Source organism: Columba livia, chromosome 4 (assembly GCF_036013475.1).
Source record: "Columba livia isolate bColLiv1 breed racing homer chromosome 4, bColLiv1.pat.W.v2, whole genome shotgun sequence".
Taxonomy (NCBI): domain Eukaryota; kingdom Metazoa; phylum Chordata; class Aves; order Columbiformes; family Columbidae; genus Columba; species Columba livia.
In genome coordinates, this window is record NC_088605.1 from 23,430,181 (window position 1) to 23,450,684 (window position 20,504).

Here is a 20,504-nt window from a genome sequence, read left to right on the forward strand (position 1 = left end):
TTAAAATACAAAGTTTCTTTTTGGTGAACATGAAATTATTTAACACTTATATATCTATAACAAAGACCTGACTTCATTTTGGTAAACAATAATAATATTGGTCTTTAATTTAGCTTTAAGGTGTGATCTGTGCTGATTTACCCATTTGAAGAAAACACCTCGAAAATGCACATTTCAGCAAATTACTTAAATATTTGTTTCATTAAATTTTAAATAATTATAACTAATAAAATATTCAAATAATTCTGTGTTTAACTACTAACTGATCAATAATAATTCTATAACACTTTAAGACAGAATTGAACAGTCATGGAGAACTGAGACCAAATTTCCGTAAACCAAAATTTCTTTTAAAGTGTTTCACAAACAGCCACTGCTTTTTGTAGTCAAGGGAATTTGAGCAGGGAGAAGGCAGGGGGGTGCAGGGAGGAATTTGATTTAATATATTTATTTCTTTTCCTGTTCTTAATAACAAAATAATCCATAATGTTGCTTAACACTTTTTCTACCTTCTGTTACACACAGGTCAACAAAAATCTCTACGTGACTGAAAAAATTAGTTATATCCTTGACTCATTGTATGGTGAAGAAATTCAACACAGTACAAAAAGGCAGGGAATGCACTTGTAACTCGTCACTGCATTACCGTTTTAAAAAAATCACTGCTAGTGTTTGTCCCCCATAATGTTAATTAATATTGTCACCAATATTGCAGTAACTGAGCTGTGTTATGGCTTCCCAGTCTGGGTAAAAAAAGAGAGGTCCCAGTTCACTCTGGCAGTAGAATGGGGGCAGTGGGACTGGAGGGACCTCTCTTTCCATAGTACTATGAAGCAGAGGAAGGTGAAGCATGGAAAAAGGGGAAAATGGAGCCAGTACTGAAGAACACGTTGTCATTCCACAAGAATGTGATCTCCTTGGCTTGGACAGCAAACCTGCAATCAGGTTAACCATAAGATCAAACCAGCAGCTTTAAAATACATTTAATACACACATATTAATACATACCAACTAACAGCAGCAGCAGAGGCACTAGCATTAGAGAGATACTTGATGAACTGCAAAGGGAACTAAATATTTTCACTCACAAATACGCACATATAAGCAAAAACTTGTGTATCACCGATCTGGTAGACAACAATTTTCCTCAATTTTATAATAAATATAACAGCAAACTGCCATTTATTTACACTTACAGACAACTTTGTCGTAGTCAGGACTCCGTAAGTTTTCTTTCAATTAAGTTGAATCCATATTTATTTATTTTTTTCCCTGTTTTAAAAATCATTTTTGAATCAGGGTGGAAAAACGTAACAAAATAAGGCATCATAGCTGCCATGTTGTTGCACAGACCTAGATTCATAGAATCATAGAATCGTTTCAGTTGGAAGAGACCCTCAGGATCACTGAGTCCAACGATAACCTAACTTCAGCACTAAACCTAAGAACCTTGTCTAAATGCCTTTTAAACACCTCCAGGGATGGTGACTTTCCTGGGCAGCCTGTTCCAATGCATGACTACCCTTTCCACAAAGGATTTTTTCCTAATGTCTAATCTCAGCCTCCCCTGGCACAACTTGAGGCCGTTTCCTCTTGTCCTATCACTTGCTTCTTGTGAGAAGAGACCAACACCCTCCATGCTACAACCTCCTTTCAGGTAGTTATACACAGCGATAAGGTTTCCCCTCAGCCTCCTTTTCTCCAGGCTAAACAGCCCCAGCTCCCTCAGCCACTCCTCACAAGACTCATGCTCCAGGCCCCTCACCAGCTTCGTCGCCCTCCTATGAACTCTAGTATTTCAATGTCCTTATAATGAGTGGCCCAAAACTGAACACAGGATTCAATGTGCAGCCTCACCAGCATGGAGTACACTGGCACAATCACTTCTCTAGTCCTGCTGGCCATGCTATTCCTGATACAAGCCAGGATGCTGTTGGCCTTTTTGGCCACCTGGGAACACTGCTGGCTCATATTCAGCTGGCTGTCGATGAACAGCCCCAGATCCCTTTCTGCCAGGCAGCTTTCCAGCCACTCTTCCCTGAACCTGTAGCGCTGCCTGGGGTTGTTGTGACCCAAGTGCAGGATCTGACACTTGACCTTGTTGAACCTCATACAATTGGCCTCAGCCGGTCCAGATCCCTCTGTATGGCCATCCTATCCTGCAGCAGATCAACACTCCCACCCAATTTGGTGTCATCTACAAACTTACGAAGAGTGCACTCAATCCCCTTGTCAGATCATTGATAAAGAGATTAAAGTGAACTGGCTCCAATACCGAGCCCTGGGGAACACCACTAGTGACCGGCCGCCAACCGGATTTGGCTCCGTTCACCACAACTTTTTGGGCCAGGCCATCCAGACAGTTCTTTATCCATTGCAGAGTACACCCATCCAGGCTGTGAGCTGCCAGCTTCTCCAGGAGAATGCTGTGGGTTAAAGTGTCAAAGGCCGCTCTGAAGTCCAAGTACACAACATCCACAGCCTTTCCTCATCTACTAGGTGGATCACCTTGTCGTAGAATGAGATCAGGTTGGTCAAACAGGACCTGCCTTTCATAAACCTTTATGTAATTTTCAGTGGCAAGTGATAAATGAAGAGATGGAAAAAGAGAACTGTTACAGAATTCTGATAAGCAAGCCCTTTCTAACTTCAATGACAAAAATGAATACTTTATCTGATTTCCATGAAACAGACTGTATATTACAAGCATTATAAGCTGGAAAACAGCTTATTAAAAATGTTAGCTGTTAAAAGACAACACTCTTACAGTATCTATTTTCTGTGAGGGCTAAGCCACCCTGATCTGTCTTATTGAAAGTTCTTTAAACTCACTAAAGCTTACAGGGAGAGCAGGATTAAATAGGAAACAATAACAGAAAAAAAAAAAAAAAAAAAAGGGCGAGAATAATCTTTATTTATTTAATCAGAGTTATCAAATACAATAGTTTTGAGCTAGTACTCTGCACTATAGAGTGAAGACTGGTAGAAAAGATGAAAAAAAAATTTATTCACTAATGCCACAGAAGCCACCTGCAAGATGTTTAGATGTTAAAAGCAATCACTTTAGAGAGACATGTTTGTAAAACAGTGAAATGTATCAGTTGAAAAATCTGCTATCTATTATTCACTAGACTGCACTGGTATGGGAAAATCCAAAGAACGTACATGATCTTTTTGCTCTTTAGATTTTTTTTCATTGTTTCTCAATTATATGCCTCAACAAGGTGAGCTGCCTGGTACACTGCTCCCTCTTAGCTCCATGTTAATGCAAAGTTCTGAGATCAAGAATCTACAAGGAGCAAACATAAGCAATTTATAACAGCTTGCTTACATTATTCAGCATGTGGTATATGAGCACAAAATATTTACAAGGTTCATTTTACTTGCACATTAATTATGTAAAATTAGAGACACCAAGAGAGAGACATTAAGTGTCAATTAGACAATAAGATCAAGAATACTGGCAGTGCTGGTAATAAGAAATCTAGAGTTTACTTCCAAAGGGAAGACAGTTCATTAACATTTTAATTTGTTCCTCAACAGTTCAATTATAGCATGCCTAATGTACTGGACATGAACCTTAGGGGCCATGAACTAAACTGTAAATCAGAAAAAAATGACCTTACTCTTTTCATGAAGATGCAGATGTCACTTTTTGGGGAACTTTTATTGCTGTCAAACCACCTTATTCTGAAATCTCTTCTAAGAGGCAGACTTCCTTCACCTGTTAATGTTTAGGGCAACACTCAGTAAATTGATGAGAAATTTTTCTTTTCCACTGCAAGCAGGAGTTCTGCAACTGAAAATAAAGTGCACACAAATGTCAGTGAACACAACAGTAAAGATTTGTTCTTAAAAAGGAACATAAAAAGTGGTAACACGACCCTTTTTTTCAATTGCAAAAAATGTATGGAATAATTAATACGTTAGGTATCTTTGCCTGTGTGGTAAAGCTTTCTCGTGGTTCAGTCAATTGTCAATTAACTTGAATTAATTGATTGCAAAATAACTTAACAATTAATTTTAACATACAAATCTAGATACCGATGTTTTTCCAAGAAATCTATGGAAGAGTTCTGATTCTGGGAAAGAAAACAACTTCTGTCTACATAGTAGTTCAGAAGTTGTTATTAAATCCAGATAGTGATGTAGACTTTAGCCTCTTTAAATTTATTGTCTGAAAATGGAATATATAAATATGAATCTTAATGAGATTTTTTTCCTCAGAGTAAAGCCTATAATTTTGCTTGCATTCAGAGTTTTTCCTCCTGTTGCCCTAGTAGACAAAAAAAAAAAAAAAAGGAGAAAGTAAGTGATTTTTACAATCCAAGTAGCATATAAACTGGCCCTCTGTTTAAGATCTAATAATAAATCCAGCTGCATAGGTAGTATCCTTTTACTGTGCAATTTCTTTTTGCAGTTCATTAATTGTAAAGAGATCACTTGAAAGAAAAAGAAAAGACTTTTATAATTTTATGGTAGTGTCTTGCATGGCCATGGGGATGGGATACAGTTTTATGTGTTCTTCTCACTAATCATACACGAGGAAAAAAGGTGGACATCCATAGCTAAGAAGCTAAAAACATTAATAAGAATGGGCAACATATTGTGCTTTCGGAGGCAAGAAACTATCTGGCCTGCCTTTAATTTATACTACTTATTTTTCAGCTCTGAACAGCTGAAAATAGGCAAAGCTAAGGAAGATTCTCATCATAAGTGTTAAATAAAAACAAGGGAATGTGAGTGCAATGGAACACAATTTGACCACTCTTCATTTAATAAATAACAAAAATATAACTTCAAAAGTAGTAAGGAAGCAGGTACTGGAAAGAGTAATATAAGGTATATACAGCAATGGTAGACCATTTCTATCCATTGCCTTTGCTTAGGACAAACAGGAAAAAAAAAATGAGCATTGTCTGTCTATTAATATAGCTGCTAAAAAAAAGTAAAAAAAAAAAAAAAGCTTGAATAGAAAACTTGAATGATGTTAGTTTATTCGTAAAACATTTTTGAATTACTTTTTATTTCTAAGGAAAGATTTACTATGAAAGACAAAGTGATAAAAGTGCATTATCAAAAAAGGTTCCTAATTCAGTGACAAATCTATGATACTGACTGTATGTTTTAACAACTTTTTTCCTTTTATTACATACCAGGTAATGTTCTACCAGAGATCCAGTACTTGGCTGCCTGACTTCGATTGCTTGATTAGACAAAAAAAACAAATCACATGAAACCTCTACTACCTGTGAAGAGGAAAACTCTACTTAGATGTAAATATCTAAAAGGAGTGTTCACCCTAATAGTCTAGTACACTTAACTAAAATCTGACTATAAACTTTCTCCATTTAAAGTGTGGTCGCTTCCACAAAAAAAAAAAGTTATTTGACTATAGATTGCACTAATCTTCACTAAAAAGTCCAACACCAGAATAAATTCTAATGAAGATCATTAACAAATAATATATTCTTTTTGATGCAAATCTCAGGTACAGGCCAGAGCACATACTCAAAGGTGAAAAATACTTTGTTCTTTATAGAGCGGGTGTTTTCACCTTTCTTGTCCTAGCTGTGTATTCTAGACATGCCAGACAAATTGTAGAACTCTGCAGATCAATTTAGTCCTAAAAATGATTTTTCCAAAAGCTACAGCAGAGATGTAATTAGCAACAATCAGTAAAAAAACACATGACCAGATGCATACCAACAAGGCCTAAGTCTGGACTACGGTGTCTACAAGCTGGAAGGGAATTGCAGAATGTCCTAAATTCCACTTGCTTAAACCACACTTGAGGCCTTTTTAGAACAACTGAGATAAAAAATTCAGTGAAATCGTGGAGAGAACATTGATCTTTGAAGTCTTTTGCAAAACACAGGTGCAATTTCTTGACAATGACTTCTCACTTGATTCAAGCCTTTTTAAATATTATTTTGATCACCCTCACCCACCTGATGGAGAAAGAGCCATTCTAAAGCCAAAAGTATTCATCTATCACAGAACTGGTATGTATAGATATGTATTTCGGCATGAGTATCATCTCTCTGTTTTGTTATATACCTCTCAAAAATAATTCAATATAGGAACCTTGTACAAACACATTAATGAGGAGACATTTTTTTTTAAATAGAATTTTCAAGATTAATCTCTGGCTGTACATTTCCAATTCTAAACTAACGCAGGTCTTTTTTGAAACCAAATGAGTTTGGAGAAAGAGGAGATGGCCACAAGAGACTCAACTGGACATAAATTGACTACTAACTGCAGAAACGTCAGATTCTGTGTAACTACTTTGTCATCAATAGCTGTAACAAATTAAGGTTGCAAATACTCAAGTAAGCAACATATTAATGGCTGTTGAATTTCAATAGCAATATTTTGCCTAATGCTGTCAGGATGTTTTGACAAATTCCAATAGTAAATGGTAAATATCCTAAATTTGCATTTTTTATGAATTCAGTCATATACAAGAAACTTCCAAATTCTTTTCATGACTGACATTAGAAAAGACGAATAATCATCACAGGATATGTGTTTATCCCATTCAGAGAGCATGAAACAAATTAATGCTGCATTGATGTAGCTAATTTGTAGGAAAACAGACTTTCATAAAAGGTCTTTTTGAAATATTCTACATTCAGTAACTTCTCTCTGTCAAGATTTAAGTCTTGGAAGACAAGGTTTCAAAATGAAATTCACTAATACTGAAAATTCATAGAAAGTTCAAGGTAGTGAGAACTTCTATTTAAAAGCTGGGAGAAAAAAAAGACCATAAATTAACTCTTATTTTACTATTTAATGAGTAAAAAGAAACTTTCTTAAGTGAATGGTGGTATTTCTCGTTATTTTACAAATTTTTTTTTTTTTTCTGTACACTAGTTTTTGGAACAGATCCTATGCCAACGTTTTCAAAACTCATTTACTTGTCTAAGCTGTGCTATACAAGATCAAAAAGTGACAGAAAGTGAACTAAACCAACAACCTTCAGGATATGGATAAAATGTACCGTTGTTTCACTCAGTGATTTAAACAAGACTCCTAGACATTCTCCTACATGAAAGTTGTTTTATCTCCATGAAACCTGGTTTCCCTGGAAGGAAAGCCTGTAAGGATCCTCATGAAAAATGTTTTACCTATAAAAGAAGCCCAGGAAGACCTTAAGATTATTATTTGCAATTTATGATATTTATCATTCAATGAGCCTGAAAAGTTCCTGTGTACAAGATGAATTAATAAAAAGTGGAAGAAAACCAACAATCCTGAAAACAAATTAAGTGCTGGACACCAATCACAAGTGAAACTAAGACACAGCGAACTAAAGGCTAATGGCTAAAGCCTATTTGAAGAAATTATGTTTTGATCACGCTGTAATTTAAACAGACACACAAAATAAAACTAGTCAAATACAAACAAATTATTAGCTTTTAAATTGAACATATTGGAAACATAGATAGGGGAGAAAATAACAAGTTCTAAAACTCATATGTAAAACAAACCTCAATTTATTCAGACCTGTTAGTTCTTAAGCAGTCTGCAGTACTGGACAAACCAATGCTAATTAAATTTTGAAAGAAAAGGCTTTACTGTTTATGTAACCAAAGGTACAACTTGCAAGAAATTGCATTCTTATTACTAGGCACAACACATATTATAGGATCATTAAGTCAATTAACTAAAATAATTTTAAAAGGCAAACAGAGTACATCTGCTTTAGTTTGCCTTCTAATTTGCTGAGGACTACAAATGTAAATATGTAGAAGACCTTCAGAGGCATTTATAGAAAGAAATTACAGAACTTTGTAACACCTATTTGTCAACATCAAAACCTCTATCAGCCAGTTCAGTGAAATCCCTTTATAATGAAACACTGAGAACATTCCTACCAGGACTTAAGACAAAGGTTAGGGCAAGCTTGACCATAATGCACATACCATCTGCAAACAAAGCCAAAGTCAATAGTCAAGAGATGTCATGGGATCTAAACAGAAAGCATGGCTGAAATTTGAGTCACAAACTAGAAAAACAGTGCAAAACCACATCAAGCCAATGAGCAGAACAAGGATGTATACGGAAGACAACCTGGGATGTTCCAGAGTCTATGACATTTAATAGGGTCTAGAACAACAAGCAGGAAGGCCAGGTAGGCCAAGCAAGTACTAAAGTGCTCCTGAAGTGCATTGCAAGAGTATAGGTTCAAAGGAAGATAATTGCCTACTGCAACTGTGACATTAACATCCACATCCTTCTTCCTCTCCAGTATCACAGATTGCCATGATTTTCTAGTAAAGCATGAGTAGCAAAGCACAACAGGAATATTCTCAAAGAAATTTCAGCAAAGACAATAACTAGACAGTTAAGCTACAGCAGTAGTAAGACCTAAAATAGCAGGACTGTTTTTCCCCTTAGCTGCAGATGGATCCCATTCGCAGTGAAGTTGCAAGCAAAGCAGTACAACATCCAAATCTAGTGTGAACATTGAAGAAAACTTTGTAAGGCTTCCTGCCTTTTTTACAGAGCACAATCTAGCCTCAAACACCAGCGAGTTTGACAGAAGCAGGACAGATCATATCTAAGCATTTTGAATCTTCCCAGTCAATCTTGCTGCAATAAGCTTAGTTTTTTAAGTTAGTACATATTTTTTCAAACAATTCAACTTGAAATATATCCTATCCATCAAGGTAATCTTTCTCTACTGCACACATACATAGTTCAGATTTCCTAATGTAATTTACTGAAACTGAAGATTTTCCCTAAATAGCACAAACTGAATGCATTTTTAGAGCATGCTATGCTCACGACAAGGAGTTAAGTCGGTATTTACTTGTTGTTTTTTTGTTTGTTTTTCAAATTCAGTTTCCATTTGGACTCACACACAACTGAAGTTGTTCTGATTCAGACGACAGCAACAGTCTGACACCTCATTCTGTCCTTCTGAAACAGCTCGCACTGGACAACAGGATTAAAAACTCATAAAGGTGGTATGACAGGGTAGGTTCATAACAAAGTGTCTCAGCCAGTGAGACAAGCACCCCTTACCTCCTGACTCCTGCTGGCACCACCAGCACCCCCAACAAAGCATGTAAGTTTTTTCCTGGACTCCTTAACCTGGAACTTGGGATGTGGAGCTGGTGGTAGCCTGGTAGCACATAGGAACACAAACTGTGCCAGCACTGTACCAGGGAGGACAAGAATCATACCAACTAGATAAAATTCCTGTAACTCCAGCTCCCTGATAAACCTGTATCGGCAGAGCAGTACAAAACTAGCCCTCTATGTGGCCATGGAAGGCACCACAGGGATGCCTCTGGCATTCTAACAACTCACTTTAGGCACAACAGCCCAGAGCTCCTCACAATGAAGAAAAAAAAAAAAAAAATAAAAAAAAATATCAATGACATGGCCAAGCCCTCCCAGTTAACTGAAGAAATCGGAAATCTTTGGGGAAATCCTTCCCCTGCTGGACAGATTCTTGGATAGCATTTGCAAAACCTTAAAATGTAGAAATTGCATCCCAACCTGAGTCACACAGTAAAAGTAAGCTCTGCATCAGCTTACTCTGTAGATCTCATCTCGTTCAACTAATCACACACTAACACAGTCTCTGCTGGGGGACAAAAACTGTGCTAACTACTCTTTTGAACTGGTAGCCCAAAATAGTATCTCGGAAAAAGATCTGTTTCAAAGAAAAATGCCAATATGGTAGCCAATAATCAGCTCAACTAAAGGAAAATATAAAACAGATTCCAGATTGTATTTTAATTCAGGTTTGGTGTGTTTCCTTCCCCCATCCTGATAAATGTGAGAAAAAACACACAAATAGAAATCAGGCATTATGTTAAAACAATTAGCATAAATCAGGCTTACATGTCAGCTTTACACCTACATTCACTGCAAAAGTCTAACAAGGTAATGATGAACCTGAAATTTACTGAAATTTTTTAATCCTAGTCTTCCCACATTAATAAGCCATATATAAAATACCTGTCTCTCATTTAATTTAATTTTGCTGATCAGAAAGTAAACACTGGGCTATTCAATACGGAAAGACACAGATATTTTTGTAAACATTTTTATTGAATTTTTTTTTCTGAAAAAATCCACTGCCTGTTTTAGAGAAATAGCATTTATTAAAATAATTACCATTTATTGTCTGAAAATTACTCTTCCTTTACCATTCCATAACATAACAGAGGAAGAATAAAAGATCAGTAGCCATTAAAGTACTGCAATAAAGCATTTGTTCTTCAGGTCTTAAATCAGTCTGAAATCTGTAGTGCAACAATGATATATCAGATAATTTGTCCAAAACTTTGATACCTATTTGAAAGAATGCATTGAAAATTTAGTTTCTGTTTTCCTTGGGTTAACACTGTCACCATTCAATGTATTTCTGTGGGTGTGCACATAACTGTATGCACACACACGTACAGAGTGAATGTGTATATACACATACAAACCCAAATTTAAACATATTTTAGTAAAAAATATTTTCTTCTTGATATTTAGGGCCTTTTAAAAACAGCCATACAGATACTTTATCTGCGATATGCTTTTGAAATAGAACAAATGTTTCTGTAGTCCTTAGATCCAATAAAAACACAAAACATTTCTTCACAGACATACTTCAATGCACAAAATCCTTCCATTGCTCCATTTGTTCCATTAGTGTAGAGGCTTAAATGATGCACAAGGCTTTCAGCAGAGGTAAATGTCATTTTTAAGAACCCAGTAAAGAGATAAACAATACAGCAACCATTACTCAACACTGAAAAATATCTGCAAATAAAAGTACAACTGTAAACAGTATATTCAGGTCCAGCCTCAGCCAGAAATTTCTCTTGATAGCACTAGGTCCCGATTCAAATCAGCAATTAAGAATGTGCTTATTAACATTAAGCACCAGTTTTAGTCAATACAATTTAAGTTCAGGTTTATATGCTTTCTTAAGCCAGGGCCTCAATGATTAGAAGAGGCTCAATTACAAATTAAAAGTAGCAAAACAGTCAATAGTACACTGGGAAAACTAAAATCTACACACTTGTTTCAGATTTAACAACTGGTCAGATATGGTAAGTGCAAAATCTGAAAGACTAAGGTTGCTTTGTCAGGGCTACATTCCAGACGAATAAATACAAAACATGACAAAATATTTGAGTTTGATCTCATTTTCCTTGTACTTCTTAGCAGAGTTGCCAGATACATTATTTGAGTCATTTGTCTGATTTCTTTGATCAAAGAAATTATTTTTCCAATTAAGCTGCTCAATGCAATCAAGAATAGAAGTAAATGATGTGAGAAATGTTACGGCACCTGTGACTACCAAAAATAGAAGAGAGGATAAGCGAGCATACTGCTTCTCTACGGGAAGAAACTCAGTAACGTAAAGCAGCCTCAAAACTATCCATTAATAAAAATCAAATTTCATTCATGCTGATTAAATTTAATTTTTCCTCTGAAATTTTAAGGAATTAAGATACTATTTAAAACAATTTTCAATAAACCATTTATTTTATTCAAAGTTTTAAAAGTTTAAAATTCTCTCTTCTAACCTATGAGGTCTGGCCAATTCCAATAAAACTTGAGGAACGCTAAAAGCATCAGTAAGTTCTTAAAAGGCTGGTGAAAATCTGTGGCAGAGTGGCTAATCAGACCACAAAAGTGACAGCCGCAAAACAAAGCAGATGCCGTTATTAATGCCTCCCCTGAAGCAAAGGTGCCATGTGAGCTCATTAGCTCTCTGCTCTGTTGGTTCTACTGCTTAACCAGGCAGCACCTGCAACACTGGAAACAGCCTCAGCACAGCAGTGACTTCTGCCCATCCAGCTGTTACGGCACACAGTAAAAATTGAGATATGCCATAAGAGAGGAAGGAGGCAATCCCACAGGACAAGTGAAAGTGAGATCCACAAAACAACTGATTTAGTTGCTCACACAGGTATTTTGAAGCCAGATCCTGATTTTTGAATCTAAGCAACTCGGGGCTTAAAAACTAAAAAAGCTGCAGGGTAGTACATCACGTGTCTTCAGGAACTGCCACCTACATACTCAGAATGCAGCAAATGAGGTGAGGCTGTCTCAACCTTGGGACCTCTCCTCACACACCGAAGAAGATCCGTGTGACAGTTGTAGCACAAGCATTTCCTAGCCCCCGCAAACAGCATACTCTTCACCTTGTTCCTCATGGTAAAGGGAAGGGTTAATCTGCTCACCCATTTAATAACTGGCACTTCTTAACCAAGTTAGCACCCTTCTGATAGATATGCTTGTGCATGGACCATTTTTGTTAAGGAAATTAATTTTTCATGTGCCTATTACATATTCATCAGATGCCAGCAACTTTGTCAGCACCAAGCAAGCTCTATCCAAACAGTGACAGAACAGTCTGCCTTTGTCAGCCTGAGCTAACCAAGGCCTGTTGAGCAAAAAGAAATGATGCTACTCTTCCAAATCATATACCCTTTTAAATTAGATGTTGCTTTGAAGACTTACTTTTGTCATCCTCAGCATTCTCTCTCATTGCTTAGATGTCATAATCAGATGTACACCATATAGACACAGTTTTGAGATGTCAGAACTAATACATTGTCTTAACTACTACATTCCTCTCCGTTTTGATTATTTCACATGCCATTCTGTCAGACCACAAATCTATGGAAGCAAATACTAATTTTATTCTTAAATTAAAACAAAACAAAAAAACCCCCACAACATGCAAAAATCACTTTTCAAAGCAGATATTACTCATTTTTATAGTGTTAGACAATTAAAAATATTGCTGGCCAACTGTATGAATTTCAGTAGATATCTTGTCTGCCTTTCTAAAAGTTATCTTTCCAGTACTTAAAAGATAGTACAGAATATAAGCAGAGCAAAAGCTTTTGATAGAGCTTAGAATTCTTATATCAAAGAAAATCTGCAACAAAAAAGTAATAGACAAAACCCTGGTGTCATTGCACTGCACAGGAAAACTTCCAAATTTTAGGGGTTTTATATATTTAGTTCTCCCTGTTCAATCTTAAATTATAATGTGGCATACACATATACAAAATCAACAGCTGCATATAAACAAATCCTAATTCCTCTGCACTGTACAAACTACAAACATCAAAAAACCACTACTTTTGTCCAGGGAATATTACATATATATTATATATATTAGCGTCAGACACAGGATATCAGCTGGAAGTTTTATCATGAAGTGCTCTGTTCTTCTGAAGCACTGTATTTAGTTCCTGAATCACATTTGATGGCAATTTGTTGTCTAATTCCAAAGTAGTTTTGTTTGTTTTGTTCTTCTTTTTCTTCTGTGCCCTGTGTGATCTTTGGTGTAGGTCAGTCATCCCTGCACCTACATGCTCAACAGAAATCAAGCTCCGATGTGCTTTTGCATGATTTCGCACTTTCTCCTCCTTCCGTTCCAAACATTGTGCCACAATAGATGCTCTTTCTTTCAAGTTTTTTCTGTCTTCCAGAAAGTCATTTTCACGATGCTCACCAAATTTTGATTTCCCAGACTGCAGTGCTATATTCTGAGCAAACAAGCAAAGAGAAGATCATTCACATTAACATAATATTAAATATTTAGACTGCAATTTTTGCTCATTAGTTTCACATAAGTTTAAAAGAAAAATCAATTTAACTTGAGCTGAAACAGCACAGTTAATAGTTTTAAATTCCAACAATTTGTGCTATTAACACTTAGTAAGCATTTTTAGTGGACATATTTTCTCTATTAGTGATACTTCCATAAAAATTCCATAAATCTTTTAATTAAATGTACCATGACAATAAAGTCATTAATTTTCATGCTCACAATTTGTTTTATCATTCTACCACAGCAGACTAAGTTTTCAAGTTTTTCATGTTTTACAGAAAACCCATATACTCTTAAAAACTCAGAATTCTTAAGCTGAAGAAATACAACTCAGAATTTTGCAATTTTGCTAACTTAATGTCTGAGCTACATGAAAGTATGAAAGATAATTTTACATGATCACACAAACATTCTCAGCAGCTGTTCAGTATTCCTTGATAAAGTCAAGAAGACTGTAGTGACTCAAACCACGCTGTTCAGGTCTCTGGCTGCAGGGAGTGCCAGAGCCTGCTGCTGCAGGCAGAGGATGGCCAGCATCCCACCTGTGTGAGGTGTGAGCAGGTGCAAGATCTGCTCAGCATGGTCACAAAACTTAAGGAGGAGGTTGAGATGCTGAGGTCCATCAGGGAGTGTGAAAAGGAGATCGACTGGTGGAGTAACTCCCTGGCGTGCCATTCCGACAGGCTACAGGGGGATACCCCCCAAAATGTGATGGACCCCCTGCCCTATCAGGCAGAAGAGGAAGACCTGAGACAGCCTCTGCCCTGTCGCTGTCGGGCAGAGGTAGGGCACCAAAAAGATGATGAGGGTTGGAAGCAGGTTCCAGTTTGGTGCCGCAGGCAACCCCCCTGCAGACCTGCGTTGCTTCCCCAGGTGCCCCTCCATAATAGGTGTGAGGCCCTGGATCTTGAAGAAGAGGTAGGTGAGGATGTGGTGCAAGACCCGCCTACAAGGTCACATAGAAAGAGGCAGTTGACTCCACACTTCAAGATCACCTTACATAGAAAGAAAGAAAGAAGGGTCATTGTAGTAGGCGATTCCTTTCTGAGAGGGACAGAGGGCCCAGTCTGCAGAGTTGACCCTCATTGTAGGGAAGTGTGCAGTCTACCTGGAGCCCGGATCAGGGACATCACCAGGATGCTCCCCAACCTGGTGCACCCAACAGACTACTACCCACTGCTAATCTTCCAGACAGGAAGCTGCATCCCGCAGTCTGACAGGAACGAAGAAACATTTCAATGCCTTGGGACGGATGGTAAAAGAGTCTGGCGCTCAAGTGATTTTTCTCTTCCCTCCTTCCAGTTTTGGGTGATGATGTGGGATGGAATAGAAAAATTCAGTCCCTAAACAATAGGCCACAAGACTGGTGCTACAGGCAGGGCTTTGGGTGCTTTGACAACGGCTGGTTTTACAAGACACCAGTCCAAACAGTGATACATGGGAAAGGTTTATCTCACAGGGGCAAAAGGATGCTGGGACAGGAATTAGCAGGGCTCATTTGGAGAGCTTTAAACCAGATATGAAGTGGGATGGGGTGGAAGCTGGCCTTGCATCAGTGGGGCAGCACCCTAGAGTTAACGAAGACTGGGTGGCCTCCCATACCCCTAGGGTGAAATCAGTGTGCTCAGCTCGCTCCCTGAAATGCCTGTACAGCAATGCGTATGGCACAGGGAATAAGCAGGAGGAGTTAGAAACCTGTATTCAGGCAGGAGATTATGACCTGGTGGCAATTACGGAGACAAGGTGGGACAGCTCACATGACTGGAATGTGGCCATGGATGGCTATGTCCTTTTCAGGAAAGACAGGGCAGCCAGGCGTGATGGTGAAGTTGCTCTTTACGTGAGAGAGCAACTACAACAAATTGAGTATTATCCAGGCATGGATGAGGGACGAGTTGAGAGTCTATGGGTGAGAATTAAGGGGCAGGCTGGCAGGGGTGATACTGTTGTGGGTGTCTATTTCAGGCCACCAGATCAGGGTGAGGAAGCTGATGAGGCCTTCTACACACAGCTGAGAGCAGCCTCACAGTCACAGGCCCTGGTTGTGGTGGGGGATTTTAACTTCCCTGATGTTTGCTGGAAGGACTACTCAGCCAGCCAGCTGCAGTCTAGGAGGTTCCTCCAGTGCCTTGACGGTAACTTTTTGATGCAAAGGGTGGAGGAGCCAACTAGGAGAGGTGTGCTGCTGGATCTCATCCTCACTAACAAGGAGGGTCTGGTTGAAGCGATAAAGGTTGAGGGCTGCCTTGGTTCTAGTGACCATGAAATGGTGGAGTTCAGGATCTTGTGTGGCAGGAACAGAATAGCAAGCAGAATTGCAACCCTGGACTTCAGCAGGGCAAACTTTGGCCTTTTCAAACAATTGCTAGGGGAAATCCCATGGGCAAGGCTGCTTGAAGATAAAGGGTCCCAAGATAGTTGGTTAGCATTCAGGGACTGCTTCTAACAGGCACATGATCAGAGCATCCCGACATGTAGGAAGTCAAGGAAGGGAGCCAGGAGACCCACGTGGTTAAACAGGGAGCTGCTGGGTAAGCTCAAGTGGAAGAGGAGAGTTTATAGATCGTGGAAGGAGAGGCTGGCCACCTGGGAAGAATATAAGGCTGTTGTCAAAGGGTGTAGGGAGGCAACTAGGAAAGATAAGGTCTCCTTAGAATTAAACCTGGCGAGAGGGGTCAAGGACAACAGAAGGAGCTTTTCCAAATGCGTGGCAGATAAAACTAACACCAGAAGCAATGTAGGCCCACTGATGAACGAGGTGGGTGCCCTGGTGACAGAAGATACAGACAAAGCATAGTTACTGAATGCCTTCTTTGTCTCAGTCTACTTTGCCCGAGGCTGTCCTGAGGAGCCCCATATTGCTGAGGCCCCAGAGGAAGTCAGGACAATGGAGGAGTTTGCCTCAGTTGATGAGGACTGGATTAGGGAGCAACTAGGCAATCTGGACATCCATAAATCCATGGGTCTGGATGCGATGCACCCATGGGTGCTGAGGGAGCTGGCTGAGGTCATTGCTGGACCACTCTCCATCATCTTTGCCAAGTCTTGGGAAATGGGAGAGGTGCCTGAGGACTGGAGGAAAGCAAATCCTCACCTCCATCCCTGGGAAACTGATGGAATTATTTATCCTTGGTACCATCTCAAGGCATATCAAGGATAAGAGGGTCATTAGGGGCAGTTAACATGGCTTCACCAAGGGGAAGTCATGCTTGACCAACCTCATAGCCTTTTATAAGGACATAACGATGTCGATGGCTGATGCCAGGGTGGTGGATGTGGTTCACCTTGACTTCAGTAAGGCATCTGACACAGTCTCCCACAGCATCCTTACAGCTGAACTGAGGGAGTGCGGTCTGGATGATCAGGTAGTGAGGTGGACTGCGAACTGGCTGAAGGGAAGAAGCCAGAGAGTAGTGGTCAATGGGGCAGAGTCTAGTTGGAGGCCTGTATCTAGTGGAGTGCCTCAAGGGTCAGTACTGGGGCCTGTATTATTCAATATATTCATCAATTACTTGGATGAGGGAATAAAGTGCACTATCAGCAAGTTTGCAGATGACAGCAAGCTGGGAGGAGTGGCTGACACGCTAGAAGGCTGTGCTGCCATCCAGTGAGACCTGGACAGACTGGAGAGTTGGGCAGGGACCTGACATCCACACTAACACTATTCCAGGGCTGCGTTTTGTTTTGTTTTTTGCTTTAGCTTTCTCTTCCTGGTAGAAGGCCTATTTTTTGGCTGCAGTGCATTAGATATGCTCTTGCAGAACACCTTCAACTTCAGTTTCATCTGAAAGCAATCCTAATTCACATGCTCCAGAACCAACCCACAATACAAAGCAGAACACAGTAAATGGGAACAACTGTAAGATTTGCTCCTAAAGTGCACTCCTGATCCTAACTGTAACACTCATCTAGATGTATCTCAACTAGCTCTTCTCTAGGTGTTTGAATATTTTTTCACATTTGCTTTAATGAGGTATCAAGATTCAATGAGGTATCAAGAGGTATTTAATGAGGTATCAAGATTCTATTTGACAACTTGCTCATGTGCTATGGATGAGTAACTCCATAAAAATCCAGCCGAACTGAACAAGTGGCACATAGGAAAGACAAAAAGGCCTAATGTCTCCCTCAGCTTTGAGTACGTTCTCGTAGTCAACAAAGATGTCATACACTAAAGAATTCCAAGACCTTATTTTCTTCAAGAACTATAAGGTTCTTTCACAAAACGAATGATCTGCCTGCTGCCACACCAACTGAGCAGACATAATACAATAAATTCCTCTGCCATTCTTATTTGCCTTTATATTTAAAGTGACATTTCTTTCTTGATGAGGACAGCAAACATAAGCCCATTACAAAAAATGAGTGTTGATGCAGCAAATTAGGTGCTGTGGAGGAAGAAAAATAATAAATATTAAATGAGTTTACATTAAAGAGATCGAAGCTATAAAACAATGTCTAAAGTTGTGCAGTCTCTTGAAATTTCACCTGAGCTAGCATCTGTTCAATAATACAAGAAACAAACATTTGGGTGACATAAATCACAATTTTTAAAAGAGCAGATAGAGGGGTTATTTTATTGATACCACTTTTAGCATTAAGGAGGCTGGTATTTCTATTTGCATTCACCGAGAATGAAAACTACTCATTAATAATGAAGCACCAGTGGCCATCACATGTCCAAAAAAAACAACCAAACAAACAAAAACACAAGTAAAAAACAAAACAAAGCAAACAAAAACCCCACACACAACAGTCCCAGAACAACAATGCATGCAAGAGTTAATACTGCTGCATGGGCTACCACTGGTGCGTGCTATAGAGCATATTTTAGCTTGCCTGAAGACTCCTTTAAATTCTACTGCCCTCAGTAACAACTGCTACCAGTTTAGAATCTCCTGCTATCATCTAAGCCAGCAAGAAGCATCTTAATATTTAACATGTTCAGCTATACCCAGTGGAAAAAAGTTGAGGGCCACCGAGGAAGTGTCCCAATGACTCATGAATGTGGGGAATTCTGTTTTGCCAAATATTTTAAAAAGCTCTAATTTTCCATTTAAAATAATGTTATTGCGTGAACAAGAAAACAGGGAGATTATCACCAGTGACTCATGTTCAATCAATGAAATAATAACAAAGAGACCATCTGTGAAAATCTGCATGTAAAATATGGAATGTAAATTTCATGCAGTATCTTTCAGAAAACATAGTAACACATTCCAAGCTACGCACTGTTGCCCAGCAAACTAAGAATTATTAGTGAAATTCAGTCAGGAGCAAAATTCTTCTATTTACAGAAATTTTTACATCAAGTTCCAATTTTGCATCTTTTGAGAAGAAAAACTCCAACTACACTTCCGAAGTCAGTATAGTTCCCATTTTAAACTGGGCATAGCAAGAGTAGGAAGAGATCAAATACAGGACAGATTAAATTTAAAGACTGCCTACTCATCTGAAAAAGTCTTAAATATTGGTATGTAGGCCCTTAACACAGACTACTACTCAACATTTTTAGCTTTTAAAGTAGATTCAGTATATACAGGAATCCTAAATTCCAGACATTTGCATTGTAAGAATATTCAACTGACAGTGAAATTCTGTTGTTCTAATTAGGGAACTAACAGTTACAGTTATAAACATCTTCCCTCAAAAATAACTTATCGTTATGATGTGTGAAAAAAGCTGCCAGCTCAAATTTCTTTATAATATTATTTCTTAGCATTTGATCCACTGTTAGTTACATACTATAAATTACACTGCTGGACTCCACACTTTTCTCCCAAGAACCCCTAATGTAAAAAGCAACAATTTCATGTTAGAAACAGACGTTTGACTCTAAATTTCAGCCCCTTAATAAAATAATTGATGAAAAAATGATTATAATATTATGTACAACTAACTACATTTTTCCTTTTTCTGCACATAACCAGCAAGAAAATATAGAGCAACCCTATCTATCTGCATCCTTCATTATCACTGTGACATACTGTTCCTTTCAAAACACTACACAGGTATAACCTATTATGTCAATATGATTTTTGACTACAGTTTGAAAGAAAAAGTTTCTGGTAATTTCTCAGTCTTCCCATATTTTGAAATAAAATCACACACTTACTGTAGACATACAGTAATGTATTTCTATTTAAGTTAAATGATTCTGTATGAGAAATATGCATATTTCTCATGCATGATCCATGTATGCAACAAGTGGTGCAGAAATAATGGAAACAGTTTGATTATATTTGTTATTAGAAGTTATACAGTGTTTCCAAACTTTCTGTATTACATATTTCTCTCATTAGGACACAATAAAATTACTTCCAATAATGGGAAATAAAGTAGACATTCAATATAGACTTCTTAGCATAGAACATTAATAACAAACTTGTTGGTTTGCAGATATTTTGAGTTGTTTGTTCTTTGTTGTTTTTGTGTTTTGTTTTGTTTTTCACGTGTGTTTTTGCTGTTTGGGTTTGTTTTTTTGTGTGTTTTTTTGGTTTGATTGTTTGGGTTTTTTTCTCATCTTTTTTTTTTTTTTCCCCCCCTCCTTTTGTCTTCACATTAAAGATGCCACTTTCTTCACTGTTTGTAAAATTTTCAAGTCTCTTTTCCTGCTTATATGAAGATAACTTTGATAACATTTCCACTACAAGTTTATGCATTGATCTGTAATCAGATATCCATTTTTCATAAACCATCACCTTTCAGAAAATGCTGACTTCCCTTATTACACTCTAATGCTTAAAAATGGAGATATCTTTGCTTGTTGGAGAAGTACGAAAAATATATGGAAAGAATGAAGGCATAGTCTCCAATGGATACCTATTGCTTTACTGACTACACTGCTGTACGATATTTCTCCTTAAAAAAACATATCATATATTTACTTCCCAGCACTGTTTTATTGTTC

At 38.0% G+C, this 20,504-nt stretch overlaps 1 protein-coding gene across 2 annotated transcripts in view; it reads right to left on the reverse strand.

Moving 5' to 3' along the window:
* Positions 1-10,055: 10,055 nt before the first annotated feature.
* Positions 10,056-20,504, reverse strand: part of ARAP2 (ArfGAP with RhoGAP domain, ankyrin repeat and PH domain 2) — a 143,210-nt gene continuing 132,761 nt past the window's right edge. Inside the window, exons 33-34 of one of the 2 annotated variants that reach the window (XM_065060698.1) lie at positions 16,813-16,983; positions 12,948-13,529 (exon numbers count right to left, since the gene is read on the reverse strand). In XM_065060698.1, coding sequence (XP_064916770.1) covers positions 13,176-13,529; positions 16,813-16,983 — 525 coding nt within the window. In that variant the 3' untranslated portion in view covers positions 12,948-13,175. Of the gene's footprint in view, positions 13,530-16,812; positions 16,984-20,504 lie in introns of both variants that reach the window. The other variant, XM_065060699.1, reaches the window with a different exon arrangement.